The sequence below is a fragment of the Schistocerca americana genome, chromosome 9, assembly GCF_021461395.2.
Source record: "Schistocerca americana isolate TAMUIC-IGC-003095 chromosome 9, iqSchAmer2.1, whole genome shotgun sequence".
Classification (NCBI taxonomy): domain Eukaryota; kingdom Metazoa; phylum Arthropoda; class Insecta; order Orthoptera; family Acrididae; genus Schistocerca; species Schistocerca americana.
This window is the reverse complement of record NC_060127.1, coordinates 87,960,398-87,978,369: the sequence shown is the minus strand read 5'-3', so window position 1 is coordinate 87,978,369 and position 17,972 is coordinate 87,960,398. Positions and strand designations below refer to the sequence as shown.

Here is a 17,972-nt window from a genome sequence, read left to right as displayed (position 1 = left end):
GAACTTTCTCTAAACAATACACCAACAAACAATAGGGCAAAAAATCAGTCTCAAGCTGAGTGACCACAAAACATATAAGATGGAATCTTGTTGACCCCAAGTCTGAAGTGAGGTACTTAAAAATGAAAATCACTTCAAAGGTAGTACAGCTGTTACATTTAAAATAGTAAAATTTACTTGCATGTCTGAATGGACGGACATTGATGACGATTTACAGCAGGAAGAAATTAATTCGACATAAAGTCGCTGAATGTAAAACAGCTTGGTCTCAGCTGAGCTAGGTATCTATGTACTACCTATTGGTGAGATACGAAAATTCTTGCCAGAGGGGGACTCGAACCCGAAATTTCCGCTCTAGCCTTAACCATTACGCTATCCACACGTGCCTCCCAGACCAATAGAATTCTGTGAGTGTGCACATGCGTGTCTACATGAACATACCACAGCCTCCTTGTTTCATCACTAAATACTTGCAGCTTTACTCTGTATTCCCGCACCAGTGAGAAGTGTGACACACACACACACACACACACACACACACACACACACACACATGTGGAAGTTTGAGATGGACTGTGAGGCATGCACATATAGCCTAATGGTTCAGGTGACTGCTCGCGATAACTGGATAAATCGTGTTCGCCTCCCACTCCGGCGCATATTTTCATGTTTCACCATTAGGTAGCACGTCTATACCTGACGCAGCCAAGGCCATGTTACTCGCAATCAGCGACTTTATTTAGAATTAAAACAATAACACAAAAAAACTAGTCAAAATTGTACCACGTTATCACAAAAGAAAGAAAGGCTTGCTTAGACTGAAGTCGGCTGAAATGTGTCGACACAAGATTTAGTAACAACAGATCTAAAAATGGCTGGTAATTTATTCTTTCTCGATAAAATAGTTGCTGTTTCTTAATTATTTTTGAAATACTCTCCAAATGTTAACAGGCAATATAACTGCTGATATTAATATTACTTACCGGCTTTGGACCGTTTGTAGTCCCATAACATGCAGATTTGGCGCATTGTTTTGGAGGATTTTCCTAGAAGAAGAAATAATTGAACAACAAATTGAAAACAAAGCATACACAGCAAGAAGCAGGCAGAAAGTACGAAATATGTGGATTGGCGAACTGTAGCCAGTAATTGAAGGAGAGTTTTTCTGCTTTTTTGGTTTTATTTGACTGAAGCTGCAACAAATTTATAATTCTTGGATCGAAACTGCCCGTTGAAAAAGTTTTAATTGTTCTGTACATGCATAGATTCAATTGGTAGGGGACTTAAGCTAAGGTTTACTATAGATATTTTCTGTTTTTATTCCTAGTAGCAATTTTTTAAATAAGCTGTCTTTAGATACAGGACAGGAAAATAGCAATATTTCAGAAATACAAATCAAGCTTAAAGGAATATTTTGTTCGCCACACATTCTGTAAATTATTTATTATTTCTTTGTTTCGTCAAGTAAATTATTTTTAGTGTATTATTTGTACATACAATATAGGACAAGCCAGATAGAGCTTAAGGTATATTACCATAAAAAAAAGCAAGTTGTAGATTAGTGTTGTTACCAAAAATTTCGGAAAGTTCTTGGCCAATTTATTTCCTAATTTAACACGATAGTCTAATAAACCTTTGGACAGACGTAGGCAAATATGGGAAATAAATATCTATGTAATATGTCAAGGGGCTTTTAGCAAAAAACTCGAAAAGTTGTTGACCAATTATTTCAAATTTTTGTATCATATTCTAATAAGCATTCGGACAGACATTGGCTATGTATTTTATTAAATATATGTAATATGTATAAATACATATTAATAAATGAAGAAGAAACGTTATAATTATCTTGAGTGCTTTACTACAAACTTGTTATAGGATATGCCACTGACATTCACACAGTCATAGGCTATGTATTTTTTTAAACAGGAATGAAGAGATTTTCTGAGAAAACCGACTGCGTTAAAAAATGCAATGCCGTGAAAATGTATGGCTTCATTTTCTTATTCACAGTCAGTTTTAACATAGGCATCTGAGAATTTAAACCATCAGACAAATTGTTTCTTCCACGTACGTTCCTTCTCTTCATATATAATTTTATATAAAAATTGTATACAAAAGAGTGTTATGTTTTGTTTTATTCTTTGCAGACAGCTTGAGAGTAAAGATTCGTGCTATATCAATGGCTTATCAACTTATTATTAGAATACTACTGTACTTTTTTTTCAGTCATCAGTCTCCTGACTGGTTTGACTCGATGTATTCCAATCTCTGTCTTCCACTTCAGTTTTTGCAATCTACAGCTCCCTCTAGTACCATGGAAGTCATTCCCTGATGCCTTACCAAATTTCCTATCGGCCTGTCCTTTCTCCTTGTCTGTGTTTTCCACATATGCCTTTCCTCTCCGATTATTCACAGAATCTCCTCATTCCTTACGTTCAATCCACCTAATTTTCAACGTTCATCTGTAACCTAACATCTCAAGTGCTTCAGTTCGCCTCTGTTCTGCATTTCGCACAGTGCATGTTTCATTTCCACACAATGATGTACTCCAAACGTACATTCTCAGAAATTTCTTCCTCATGCTCCATCCGTCGGGTATTTTGCTGCCTAGGTAACAAAATTTCTTAACCCTCTACTTTGTGACCATGAATCGTGATGTTACGTTTCTCGCTGTTCTCATTTCTGCTACTGCTCATTGCTTTCGTCTTTCTTCGATTTACTCTCAATTCATATTCTCTACTCATTAGTCTGTTGATACCATTCAGCAAATCGTTTAATTCTTCTTCACTTTCACTTTGGGTAGCAATGTCATTAGCGAATTTTATCATTGATATCCTTTCACCTTTAATTTTAATTCCACTCCTGCACCTTTCTTTATATCTATCATTGCTTTTTCGATTTACAGATTGAACAGTAGGGGTAAAAGACTACAAGCTCGTCTTACAACCTTTTTAATCCGAGCACTTCCTTCTTGGCCTTCCATTCTTATTATTCCCTCTTGGCTCTTGTACATAATGTATATTAACCGTCTGTCCCTATAGCTTCCCCCTATTTTTCTCACAATTTTGAACATCTTTCACCATTTTACATTACCAAACGCTTTTGCCAGGACTACAAATCCTATGAACGCGTCTTGATTTTTAAAAATCTTGCTTCCATTATCAACCACAGCTTCTGAAGTCACAAAAAAGGTGAAAACGTTCTCTACGCAACACACCAACCAAACACAATAAAATAAAAAAAGATCCACAAGCTAAATGTCCACACAATGTATAAAATTGCAATCTTGTTGATTTCAAGTCTTAAATAAGGTACTTAAAAGTGACAGTCACTTCGAAGGTGTTACAGATATGAGATTTAAAATAATAATATTAACTTGCATGTCTGGATGGGCGGACACTGACGATATACAGACATACTAAGTTAATTCGAAACAAATTCACTGAATGCGAATATATGAATAACCTGGTCTCGGCTGCGTTACGTAGAGATGTATTATGTACTGGTGACAAATGTACCGGATCGGGACTTTAACCCGAATTTCCCGCTTATCGCTTGCGTTCAAAATGGTTCAAATGGCTCTGAGCACTATGGGACTTAACTTCTGAGATCATCAGTCCCCTAGAACTTAGAACTACTTAAACCTAAGTAACCTAAGGACATCACACACATCCATGCCCGAGGCAGGATTCGAACCTGCGACCATAGCGGTCGCACGGTTCCAGACTGTAGCGCCTAGAACTGCTCGGCCACCCTGGCCGGCCGCGTGCGTTCATCCCAAACATTTCGCTATTTGTACAAGCCTCGCAGACCGGCCGAGACTTCTGTATAGAAGAGTGTCCACGTGATTATACCGTAGTTTCCTACATTCATCACGAAATACTTGCAGCTTTACTGTGTTACTGCACCAGAGAGATGTGTGACATACAGACATGTGAAAGTTAGTGTAGGTTTGAGAGGCGTGCACAGATTGCCTAATGGTTAAGGCGACCGCTCGCGGTAAGTGGAAAATTATTCGCATTCGTCGTTTTTATTTCGAATTAAAACCAATAACAGAGAAAACTAGTCAAAATTGTACCACATTATCATAGTAGAATGGCTTGCACAGACTAAAGTCGGTTGGAAGGTGCCGACACAAGTTTTCAGCACAATAGGCTGAACATGTCTGGTAAATATATTCTTCCTCGTTTCTTGATAAAAGAGTTGTTCTTTTTTAATTGTTTTTGAAATACTTTCCCATATTAACAAACAACATAATTCCTGCTTTTAATATTACTTACTGGCTCTTTTCTGATTTTAGTCCCATCACTGGCAGAACTCGGGGGTTGTTTTGGAGCCTTCTCCTGTAGGAAAAAGTAATTGAACAACAAATTGAAAACAAAGTCTACACAACGAATAATCAGGTGAAAAATTCTAGACCTGTGGACTTGTGAACTATATTTGGAGGGGAGGTTTCTGTTTGTTTTATTTGACAGAAGCTTTAGGAAATTAATGTTTCATGGATGGAAGCTGATAAGAAAGCCAGTTTTAATTGTCCTATACATGCGTAGATTCAATCGGTAGGGGACTTAATCTTATGTTTACTATAGTTATTCACTATTGTTATTCCTAGAATATAGAGTTTTTTAAAAGTAGAGTTTAGATGCACGACAGGAAAATGCCAATATTTCGGAAATTCAAATCAAACTTGAAGGATTATTTTGTTTTCCATTCATTCTATAAATTATATATTTATTTCTTTGTTTTGTCTAGTACAATAATTTTAGTTCATTGTTGGTAGTATGATACAGGACACGGCAGGGGTATCTTAATCTACATAAGGACAAGCTGTAGTATAAGATTGTTACCAAAAAGTCCAAATTTTCCTGACCGAATTAGTTACTATTTTTGCGCGATACTTTAATAAACTTTTGGACTGGCATTGGCAAACGTTTTTTTAATTTCCTATGGTGCATAAATGTGGCTGTAATATATAAAAGGGAAACGAATAAATAATACGTGACAGGGATCACTTCAGGCTCCTGACAGAAACCTCAAACTATGAAGAAGATGAGCCAAAACCTCAACCCAAGAGAGTGTGGACAGATGAGCAGAGACGAGCAGTTGGCGAGAAAATGATGAAGCACTGGGAATAACGGAAGAAAAAGAAACACCATAAGTCTTAAGTTTATGCGGTCCATAGCTGGCCAAATTCATAAATAAAAAAAATGGGGGGAAACGCTGTTAGCAAAAATCTCGGAAAGGTATTGACCAGTTTATTTTATATTTTGTGCATGATACTCCAGAACACCATTCAGATGGACATCGACTGTGTATTTTTTAAATATATGTAATAATATTAATATATATTTAATATAGTAATGGGAAATGTTGATAGCAAAATTTTCGAAGAGTTCTTACTATTTTTCTATGAACTGTTACCCGACATTCCAGGCGGACATAGGTTATGTATTTTTAAAGAACAATGTACAGGTTTCATGACATAACTATCTGTGTGAAAAGATAAAGTGCATTGTGAAAATGTGCAGCTTTATTTTCTTTTTCGCAGTCGGTTTTCATCACAGATTTCAGGACATTTAAACCATTAGACAAACTGTTATCTCCACATACATTCTTACTCCTTATACATAAATTTAAACAAAAATTGTGTACACAAAAAGCATGCTATTTTGTTTTCTTTGTTGCAGACAGTTTTAAGAGGAAAGAAAAATGTTGTATTTATGGCCTAACAACTTACGATTAGAATACTACTGTATTATGGAATCTGAATCATACAAAACTTTGCAATCTTGCCTATTCGCTGAATAAAAGTATGAGAAATACCTTCATTGAAGCTACTACCCATACAAATCCAGTAGCTGGAGACAGCCTCCTGTTGCCCTTACAATAAGAGGGGTAGTACTGAAATTTGTTTTGAGATTAAAAATTGCTGTACTGACAGAGCAGTATGGGATGGCGCATTATCGTGATGCAGAATCCAGTTATCAGCAGTGTTGGCATGGACACGAAGAACTCTATTACTAAGCCTTTCTAAAATTTCTTTGTAGTAATATTGGTTAACTGTTTGTCCAGGAGACACCCACTCTTTATGAACAATTCCCTTGGGATCAAAGAAGCACACAAGCATGCATTTCACTTTTTAGATCTTTGACATCCGAGCTTCTTTGGTATGGGTGATCCCTTTGAGCACCATTGTGAACTTTTGCGTTTTGTCTCTGGATTATACTGAAAAAGCCAACTTCCATCACCACTGATAACACGGTAAAATAATTCGGGATTCATTTCCGTTTGCTCTAACAGATCGGATGCCACATTTTTCCGTGTTTCTCGCTGTTGTGGTGTGAGATTTTTGGGGACCATTTTTACACAAATCTTTCTCATGCCAAGATCTTCAGTTATTATTAGACGAACCGTTTCTCGATTGATGTTAAGTTCTTCTGCAATCATTTTCACGTATAATCTTTGGATCAGATCGTACGAGTTCACTCACCCTGGCCAAGTTGACATCCATCCCTGAGGTTGATGGTCGTCCACTGCGGCCTTCACTAAACATTTTATGCCAACGAAAAACTTGAGCTCTTGACATAACCTCCTCTTCAAAAGTCTTCTGAAGCTTATCGTAAGTTGTCATCGCGTTTTCACCCAATTTAATGCAAAAGAATGGCATACCGTTACGCAATATTATGCGGTTCCATTTCCGTGACGAGAGACACAAACACGTGTTAACTTATTACAGCACAACTCACGACTGAGCAGTTGCGCCGATGAGCCGCTTGGAATAGAAACAGATTATAGACCAAGGTCAAAGATATTGTGCCTACGCAAGCCTGCAGGGTTGCCACATCTTGGAAAGAAAATCAATCTCGTTACTTTATTGTCGCACCTCGTATATGGGTCTGAGGTGACAAAAGTCGTGAAATAGGGATATCACATATACAGAGGGTGGTAATATCGCATACACAGTGTCCAAAAGGGCAGTGCACTGATGGAGCGCTCATTTGCACTCAGGTTATTCAACTATAAATACTGGTAGGAGTCAAAACAAAATATTTTACCAAAATATACATTTTGATTATTATGAGATCTGTGGCCTTGTACAATGAGTTTCTCACGAAGTAGCATTGACGCTAAGTGTAGACCACATCGGCGATGAGACAGAACTCACAAAGACTACTTGAGTCTAGCTTTGACTGTCACTTTCTTTTATAAATATGCGTATTACTTTCATCTGTCGAATGACGGTTAACTTTTGAGAATCTACAAGACAGCAGTAACGATAGCATATCTTCAGTTCTCGGGAATTGAGCACTCCGCGTTATGATAGACAGTTTTGTTAGATACGTATGACTAAAGGCCTTTAACATACCTATATTAAGTGCAAGATTTGAAATTTCCTCGAGCTCTGAAGTTGCTCTCGGTAAGGTTTACAATGACATTTGGACTTACGTTGCACTGTATAATCCTTGGACGCCTTGTTGCAGGTCAACCTCAGTCCACTGTGTCACAAAGTGTCATTTACAGTCTTTGATGACGGTTTGCATTCGACACAAGTGGCTTGTACTAGGTCTACCCTGTAATAGGACAGATATGGTGACTACTCCATTACGAAATCCCATGCAGTGTGGAAGACAACTGTCTGTTCAGGCCGGCCGGTGTGGCCGATCGGTTCTAGGCGCTTCAGTCTGCAACCGCGCGACTGCTACGGTCGCAGGTTTGAATCCTGCCTCAGGCGTGGATGTGTGTGATGTCCTTTGGTTGGTTAGGTTTCAGTAGTTCTAAGTTCTAGGGGACTGATGACCTCAGATGTTAAGTCCCATAGTGCTCAGAGCCATTTGAACCATTTTTTGTCAATTCAGTTTTGTGCAGTCTCGTGACTTGCAGATGTAGCTCTGTGTGCCACTTGGCCATGTACTGCTCAGTGCAGTGTAGACAATATCACGTCTATGCTGATGTCGACAAATTCGTGACCAGTTTAGGAGTAAGTGGAGCGACATATTGCGTCCACTAATGAACCCCACTTCCGTCTCAAGAAAGCACCTCACAACTGTTCCGTTTAGAGCAGTGTATCTCACTTTTTCTACCTGTTGGCCACCACAACAATCTCAGAAGATCTCATGCCTCCTATCTGTATATATTTTATTTATTGTCTCCTTGCTAAAAATTTCATTTGACAACAATCTGCAAACCACACTTTAGTAGGGGAGGATTATCAAACGCGGAGTTATGGCCACACGGCGGCAATTAACAGACTTTGAACGCACAATGGCTGTTGAAGCTAGACGCATGGGATATCCCACTTCGGAAATTTGTAAGGGATTCTGTGTTCCGAGACACTCAGTGTCAAGAGTGTGTCGGGAATACCAAACGTCAGGCACTACCTCCCACCACAAAAAATACAGTGGCCGAGACTCTTCACTTAACGACCGAGAACAGTGGCATTTGCGTAGAGTTTCCAGTGCTAACAGATAACCAGCACTGCGCGAAATAACTGCAGAAACCAATGTGGGACGAATGACAAAGCTTTCCATTAGAACAGTGCAGCGAAATGTGGAGTTGATGGTCTATGGCAGCAGGTGACCGACGTGAGTGTCTTTGCTTAACAGCATGACATCACCTGCAGCCCCTTCTCCTGGGTTTGTGACGATATTAGTTGGACCCTGTGCAACTTGAAGGCCATGCAGTGGTGAGATGTGTCCCGATTTGTGTTGGCAAGAGCTGACAGTAGTGTTCGAGTGTGTACAGACTCTATAGGAAGCCTTGGTCCGAATTTGTCAATATGACAGTACGGTAGTTGGTGGTGGCTCCAAACCGCTGTGAGATGTGTTTACATGCAATGTACTGGGTCCTCAGCTCGAACTGAACCGATCATCGACTGCGAATGGTTATGTTGGGGTCCTTGGAGACCATTTGCAGCCATTGATGTACTTCATGTTCCAAAACAACGATGGAATTTTTGTGCATTACCATGTGGCATGTCATCAGTTCACAGTAGTTCGCGATCGGCGTGAATAAGATTTTGGATAATTCGTGCGAATGAATTGGCCACTCAGATCTTCCGTTATATAGCCTATAGACTGTTTACGATACATGATCGAGAAGTAAATTCGTGCACAAAATCCTACTCTAGCAGCACTTTCACAGTTATAGATGGCTATAGTTGCAGCATCACTCAGTACTTCTACAGGGGACTTTGAGTAAATGGCATGCCGAATTGCTGCACCACAACAGGCAAATGGAGGCTCGACATGATATTTGGAGCCACCCCGTGACTTTTGTCACCTCAGTCTATGAGTCCCAGGAATAAATAAATTCTAGTGGTTAAGACTATCAAAAACCTGAATAAGATAAACAGGCAAAATTAAGATAGCTCTGACATTTTCATGTTTGTCATATATTTCTGAGCTATGAAATTACGGATTCGTGTCAGTTTAATTGTTACAAACTGCAACAAGACAGTGATGAAGTCATGAAAAAGGTGAAAACACCTGCTACGCAACACACCATCCAAGCATAATAAAGTTAAAAAAAAAAGGACCCACAACCTGAGTGGCTACACAATGTGCAAAATGCAACTTTATTGATTTCAAGTCTTAAGTAAGGTACTTAAGAGTGACAGTCACTTCAAAGGTATTACAGCTTTTAGATTTAAGATAATAATATTTACTTGCATGTGTGAGTGGGCGGACGTTGAAATAAATTCGCTGAATGCGAATGTGCCAATAACTTGGTCTCAGCTGTTTTAGGTATAGATGTACTACATACTGGTGACAAATGGAAAGTTTTTACGGACCAGGATTCGAAGCCGAATATCCCGCTTATCGCGATCGGTCACTCCAACCATTTCACTATCCGTGGACGCCTCCTGGAGCGACCAAAAGTTCTATATGTAAGAGTGTCCACATGATTATACCATAGTCTCCAACCTTCATCACGAAATACCTGCAGCTTTACTCTGTATTTCTGCACCATTGAGAAGTGCGACACGCGGACATTTGGAAGTTTGAGTCGTTATGGGAGGCGCGTATGAATAACAATTGGTTAAGGTGACAGCTCGCGATTAGCAGGAAATCCATCCTCACGTCCCGCTCTACCACATATTTCCATTTGTCGCCAACAGGTAGCACATCTATACCTAATACAGCTCAAGCCAAGTTATTTGCATTCATCAAATTTATTTCGAATTGAAATAATAACACAGAAAACTAGTCAAAATATTATCACATTAGCACGAAAGAAAGCGTTTGCACATACTGTCGGCTGAAAGATGCCAAAACAAGTTTTGATAACAAAATATCTGAAGATGGCTGGTAATGAAGTCTTTCTTCACAAAAGAGTTTCTGTTTTTTTAATTACTATTGAAATATTCTCCAAATATTTACAAACAAAATAATTGTTGATATTAATATTACTTACTGGCTCTTGTCTGATTGTAGTCCCATTATAGGCAGAACTTGGGTGTTGTTTTGGAGCCTTCTCCTATAAGAAAAAATTATCAAAGAACAAATTGAAAACAAAGCATACACAACAAAAAGCAGGTAGAAAGGTCTAGATTTGAGGACTGGGAAATTGCAATCTGCATTTGAAGGATGGTTTATTTTTGTTTTGTTTTATTTTACTGTAGCTTTGAGAAATTATAATGCTTGGATGGAAGCTGACAATAAAGTCAGATTTATTTGTTCCATACATGCATAGATTCAATCAGTAGGGGACTTAAGCTTATGTTTACTATAGTTATCTTCTATTTTTATTCCTAGAACCTACAGTTTTTTATAAGCTGTCTTCAGATACACGCCAGTACAACTGAAACATTTCAGGATATCAAATCAAACTGGAAGGACTATTGTGTTAGCCACTCATTCTAAAAATTATTTGTCTGTTTCTTTGTTTCGTCAAGCAAGTTATTTTTAGTGCATTATTAGTACATACTACATAGAACAAGTCAGAACTAACTTGACCTATTTGACTACATAAAGACAAGTCATAGTTTAATGTTGTTACCAAAAATCTCCAAAATTTCTTTGCCAATTAATTTCCTATTTTTACACGGTACTCTAATAAACTACTGGACAGACATAGGCAACAGTTTCTAAATACACATGGTAAATAAATATGTATGTAATATGTAAAGGGGAAACGCTGTTAATAAAAATCTTGGAAATGTATTGACCAGTTTATATCACATTTTTGCATGATATTCCAGTAAACATTCAGATGGTCATTGGCGATGTATTTTTGAAATATACCTAATATATATTAATATACATTACATGTATAAAGCGGAAAAGTTGTTAGCAAAAGTGTCGAAAACTTCTCGAACGTTTTACTACAGACTGTTAGATGATTCCATTGACATTCAGACGGTCATGGGCTAAGTATTGTTTTAAACAACAATATACAGATTTGCTGACATTAGCGACTGGGAGAAAGGAAACGCAGTGGCATGAATGTGTGCCATTTCATTTTCTTTTTCGCAGTCAGTTTTAACGTAGGTATTAGGGCATTGAAACCATTAGACAAACTGTTTCTTGCACATATATGTTTACTGCTGAGATAAAATTTTAAACAGAAATTGTATGTACAAGAGTGTCCTGTTTTGTTTTCTTCATTAGAGTCAGTTTTAAGAGGACAGAGGAACGTTGTACTTACGGCTTATCAAGTTATGATTAGAATACTACTGCACATTGGAATCTGAATCATAGAAAACTTTGCAATCCTACCTACTCACAGACTGAAATTATGAGACATGCTCTCACTGAAGCTACTATCCTCACAAGTGAAGCAGCTTGAGGTAATCTCCTGTAGCCCTTATACTACTTATCCAAATGGATTTATTCATTCATTTAAGTGACTCCTTTCCCCACTCGAGTTTTGTTTGCAATAACAGTAAGGATCAAGGTCTTGGAGAGTGGGGAAGAGGAGATGGACAGAGAGGGGAGGTATAAAATGGACATAGAGAGCTGGGAAGAGGTGATTCGTAGAGAGAAAGATGAGGAGGAGATGGAGAGAGATTGGGGGAGAAAGAGATGGACAGTGAGAAGTGGGAGATAAAAGAAATGGACAGAAAAGAGATAGACAAGCAGAGAGGGAGGAAGAGATGAGCAGACAGAGATGGGAGAAAGAGACTAGGATGTAATTACAAGTCAGATATGTATTTCGCAACTGCAGAGAATTCCCAAGTTCGCCAGTTAATTTATAATTATCATAGTTATTAAGTGATACTACGTAATCTACACAATCAAAGTAAAAAAATAATATAAATACTTTGGGAGTAAGGAGACTATTCACCTAAAAGTTGAGTTGATGGCAGGCATGCAGGAAAAAAGAGAGAAACCTACCTACTTTCAGAGTAAATCCATTTTGAGCTAATGTGCACAGCCATGTCCGCATCTCCCCCCCCCCCCCCCCCCTCCCTCCTCCACAATCACACCTCTGTACCCCAGATGCACAATACCAAAATTGCAGTTGGGCTTGGTTGGGATTTGTGCTGTGTGGGATGGGATGTGGAATGGAGGAGTGACTTGTGCACGGGCTATATACGTAATGAAGACGTGCTGAACGCGGTGGAGAGCTCTGCAGGATGAGGGTGATGTAATGTGAACTGGTATGTGCATAAGTGTGTGTGTGTGTGTGTGTGTGTGTGTGTGTGTGTACTCTAGCTAGAGGTAGAATTTATTTGTATGTGTGTGCTGTTGAGGACTCAACACTTCCTCATTTCGGTGACTAGTCTACTTTATTCCTAAAGTACTTCGATTCTATCACAACATTCCTATTATAAATAATAATATAGCGTGATTTAGTTAATACAGGATATTATAGTTAACAACATTTGGTAAATGAGGTTTACTTATAATGATCATCCAGATGTTAAGAGACAGAGTATGAGCAAAGGTCAAACAAGAACTATTTCAAGGTTACAACTTCGGTATGCATTTTAAGTAAAACATATCATTGTACAACACAACGCCATTGTGATATACTCTTGTTTTGCATTTATTTGCACTTTGTTGTTAGCATTGTAAGGAACCAATTTCAACACACATATTTCATCACTATATAGCATTAACCGTATTTCTTTTCAAGAACAGTCATTATTAAATTCGTAAAATGGCAAAGGATGTAGAAGTTGACTAGCAACCAAATTATCCATTTGGAAAAGCTGAAACTCATCGAAAACAGAAAATTTTCTGTTAATAGTGCAACGCACTAGATTGCAGCTTCTCTATCATTTTTAATATAATGAGGTTATAGCTAGTATCTCCAATAATAACCAAACTCTTCTATCTTCAGTTCGAGTTAGTTATGTGGCCATTAAAGTTGTTCATCATAACAGAATAGTAGGGGGGAGTAACTTTTATTTTGTTTACGTCCCTCACAATTCTACCTAGTGGTCCAATGATGGGAGCCTTCAGAACATGTGTCTGAACGAATGATTCTGTCTAATGTTCAGTGTTCAATGCCACTGCGGTCTACACAGTTTTTCTCCTGAGATGCTTCACTCTGCCTCACGTCCTCAGTCTCGTGTGTGTCTAAAGACAGTTTTCCCCTTCCCTTTAGGTGCTAGATTCCTCAGAGTAACAGAACTCCTTCTCTGGGAGACACTTACCAACTCATTAAGCTGAGAAACAGTCAGTTCAGTGGTGATTTCATAATGCACACAAATTCTACAGTGTAAATAATGACAGAACAGCTCAGTATTAAGAACTGAATATATTTAAGAGCAAATCCTTCAAACAGCAAACAGTTACACTTCTTGCTTAGAGAGGTTTCAATTGTGAATAGCAACTGACTTTACCTCTTAAATTCAAACGAGGGTAGAACAACAGGGTCTACACATTATGTGCCTATCGTTTTACTTGCATCCACTCTGGATAAGAGAAGAAGAAGGAAAAACGAACTCTAGAAAACGACTGCTGTTGAGACACATTTTAGAATTTAAAAAATTAAATCCGTTATATATAAACGTTGAGAATCTGCAGTAGAAGAAGTGGGAAAGATAGACAGATTTCTCGAGTCTGACCACTTGGTCACGTTAACAAATACTAATGTGTACCTTACTTTCTGGATAAGTGACATGGTATTAGGTACTTAAAGCTATCTACCCAAAATATCTGTTCACACCTGCTTACACAGTACAAGCCCGAGAACGGCTTTCATAGAAGGACTGAACTGACTATTTGAAGATTTGCTCAATTTATGTATATAAAAGTGTAAATATTCAAATCTACAATTCAGCCCACTGCAGCTCAGTCTGTCACTATGTTTTTCATTACGTATATATATATATATATATATATATATATATATATATATGTGTGTGTGTGTGTGTGTGTGTGTGTGTGTGTGTGTGTGTGTGTGTGTAATGAAATTTATAGTGGTAAAATGAACTGTAGTGAAACCTTTTGTTTTTTTTTAGGCTGAGAAACAGTAAACTGGTTTTACGCTGTCAAAGTCAACAAATGTGATATTGTAAGGACACAACTAATTTCCTCTGATAAATCGAATTACATCTTCATCCTAAAGTGAATTCTCTTCTGACACGATCACTATTACGGCCTGACTTTGGTTTAGTGGTGATATATATGTGCTCAGAAGATTTTGCCTTGAGCAAAACAATTTCTTGTTTTTCTCAAGTATCACAATTAGTGAAACTGTGCTGGTTGCGAAATAGTTCATAGTTTTCACATCATGGAAAACCCAGCCAACAAGCAAATAAAAAATACAGGTAACAAGATGTCTTGAATACCAGCTACATCGTATAAGACAGACAAAGAGATTAACAGCAGAATGTGCAGTTAAGTCAAATACGCAGAAACCCACTGATGATGGTACTACATTACTCCTCTTTAAGTAAATAGAAAATAAACAAGAAACTGAATTTTGGACACAGCAGAATCTCCCTAACATATTGGAACTTCACAGAACGTGGCTAACACAAGATAACGATACCTTACTTTAGTTAGTTCTTAAATCTCTACTTTTGCGAGACACTTACATGAACTGCCAAAACTGCAGTACAAATTAATATAACGTTCATGCATTGTTAAATGATTATTATCAAATACCAAATTCATATTAAATTTAGCATGCAGCGCAGTCTGAATAATGCAGTTATAACCGGTTATAAAGACGTCGAAGGGACCGAGGGTAAGGTTGTTATAGCCTATTGTCGCACAAACCGGTGTTTTGAATTTTTTTTTTATAAAAATTTCGTATCTGTAAATTTTAGGCTACCATACAGTTAAGACTTCAAAAAGTAGCAGAAATATAATGTGGAGAATGACTGAAAAGGATCTTTCTTATGTTTAATAGAGCGGACAGCAATAAAATCCAGCAAAATACATAAAATCTGTAATAAGTGAAGAAGGCAGTAGCAACAATAGAAAATGTTTAGTAAAGTCCATCACGGTATTGGATAATGAATGAGTTAAAATGGACATGATTAAAACGTATTGTAGATGCTGTGTAGGTTAATAGTAATGAATGACACAACCTAGTTCCAGTTACTACATTACAAAAATTAATCAACAGTAGCAAAATTAATAGTACTCTATACATAAATTACATGGAGGTCTATACTTTGTCCCATGTTTCTCTGTAAAATGTTGTACAAATGTGACGTATTGTACTTGACTCATTGAGAATATCTAACACACATAACCACGAAGCATCTATAACGAATACACTGTTACTCCACTTCTCTACTTTCAAAAAATAACTCAGATTCGAATTTAATTTTCTGGTTTTCTACCATCACGGAAAAGACAGCGTTGTTTAGTCTTTCAGCCAGTTGCTTTAACTTCGAAATGCAGTATAGTACGCATAATACAGTATAGCGTCCTATTTAAGGTAACCAGTTACCTTTGTTTTCTTTTTGCTTTTAAGATGGGCGTACGCATTTTGCATTTGACGATGCATTTGTTTTAACGCCTGATTTGAAATCAACAACCTGCAGCAAAAAAGAGTTTAAATATAACTATTACATTGTTATCAGTAATCCCCAAATACGTAATAAACAAATAAGAACATTGGATGTGATCCATATCCATACTTTACGTGCTAATGTTATAAATGCGAAAGGAAGTTTGCTTTCGCGTTAAAACCGCTGAACCAAATTTAATGAAATTTGGTATGGAGATAGCTTAAATATTGGGGAAGAACATCGGCTACCTCGGAATGTCTTTAGTACGAGATATTTGTTAATCTGAAGAAAATTAAGCGAAATGTGGAACAGTTATTGCTGTTTGAGAAAGCTGTTTACTCTTTGACTTTCGAACTTTGTCATATTTACGAATATGTTTTTATTGTTTTATACGTTATATATAAGACGATTCAACGTAATACAACACTAATACAATCCCCAACGTGTGTAATGCGTACTTCTATTCTAATTTCAGACACAAGCGCATCGAACTGTATTCGCTGAGCGTGTCGCGCCTCTTCCAGCTTCTGGGACGTTTGCAGACACAACTACGTCCTTTAAACGCTGGACGACAAACAGAGAGACTGCCTTTACATGTAGCGTGTGGGAGGCTTTTAGTGAGGCTGCATTTGATTATATGCAAGCGCAGCCTGCTTGTAACAGACAGAAACCTGGGTGCATCTAACATTATTGCTGATACGAATGTTACAAAAATTTGCGCTGCACCGAACTACAAGTTATTTATTTTATCTCTTCGTCAGTTTAACGCTGTTTAATAATTTATGAAGTCCATATTTTACTTTAGTGTTGCCAGCCGTCACTCATCGTAACAAAGTTACTGATAAGAGTCAACAATTCGTTGGTTAGCCTTGCTAACCTTTGATCACGGGGTTCCGGGTAGAAATTCCAGCAGGGCCGGAATCTCTCCGCTCGGGATTCTACGCGCAAGTCGCCGATTTGGCGCCAAATAAAAATAATTACTTTCAGCAAGTGGTCGAACATCCCGAATGGTACTAATGCCAAACACAGAATTCATTTCATTTTACTGATATGCGAGTGCAGCTACGAGTAACAGCCAGTTGCAGATACGTTTCTCCGAAGATGTGACGAAAAGTAAGTCGTTTGATACGAGAACTTGCAATAATCGATGTCCATCTTTTGAATTCACCGTTTATACACGATTTAGACGATATCGCTAGATTTCGCTGTTATAGCCAATACGTCATTAAAAGCGCTGTCGCTATAAACTATGCCGACTATATTATATACAACATGTGCTATGCAAAGTGAAAGCTAGCTGCTAAGCGAAAAATACGTGACTGGTTGTTACGATAAAACTAACCATTTCCAAGGTGAATGGGTCCTTTCAGGTTATGTCCTTCCAAATGTATCTTATCTTTAACAATAGCAAGCCAGAACTCGATCACAGTTCCGCCACACTATTTACTATCGATACATTTTTTTGTTTATTTTGTCTTCAGTATGTTCAGTAGTTCACAATTTTGACAACAACGATAGCATGTTCGGAGCAACTGCGTCTCCCTGCGGTGGGACTGTGTGGAGACACCTCATGCTGATTGGCCGTTCATCGCCGCAGCGCATCGCAGACGTAGTGCACCTAGCGGCCGAGAGATGGCAGGCGCTTCCAGCTGGCTGTAGAATGCCTAATGCCATGTCCCTCCCGTAGTGACTCCTGGCTATTTTTTCTTTTTTTTCCCCTTTTTTTTCTTCTTCAAAATGTAGGGACGTAGGGACAGATTTCCGATCGCTCTGTAAAATGTAGGGACTTTTTGTGCAAGAACGAAAAATTACAAAGTAGGAATTAAAAAAGAAAAAAAGTTGCCAAACTACATAAACTTTAAGCGTTGTATGTACAGGGTGTTTCAAAAATGACCGGTATATTTGAAACGGCAATAAAAACTAAACGAGCAGCGATAGAAATACACCGTTTGTTGCAATATGCTTGGGACAACAGTACATATTCAGGCAGACAAACTTTCGAAATTACAGTAGTTACAATTTTCAACAACAGATGGCGCTGCGGTCTGGG

At 38.0% G+C, this 17,972-nt stretch overlaps 1 protein-coding gene across 3 annotated transcripts in view; it reads right to left on the bottom strand.

Moving 5' to 3' along the window:
* LOC124551189 overlaps positions 1–17,459 on the bottom strand; it is a 120,583-nt gene extending 103,124 nt beyond the window's left edge. The window contains exons 1-4 of one of the 3 annotated variants that reach the window (XM_047126179.1): positions 17,265–17,459; positions 10,417–10,479; positions 4,284–4,346; positions 984–1,046 (exon numbers count right to left, since the gene is read on the bottom strand). In XM_047126179.1, the coding sequence (XP_046982135.1) occupies positions 984–1,046; positions 4,284–4,346; positions 10,417–10,479; positions 17,265–17,267 (192 nt within the window). In that variant the 5' untranslated portion in view covers positions 17,268–17,459. Of the gene's footprint in view, positions 1–983; positions 1,047–4,283; positions 4,347–10,416; positions 10,480–15,861; positions 15,943–17,264 lie in introns of those variants that run through there. The other 2 variants (XM_047126178.1, XM_047126180.1) reach the window with 2 other exon arrangements.
* Positions 17,460–17,972: the final 513 nt, after the last annotated feature.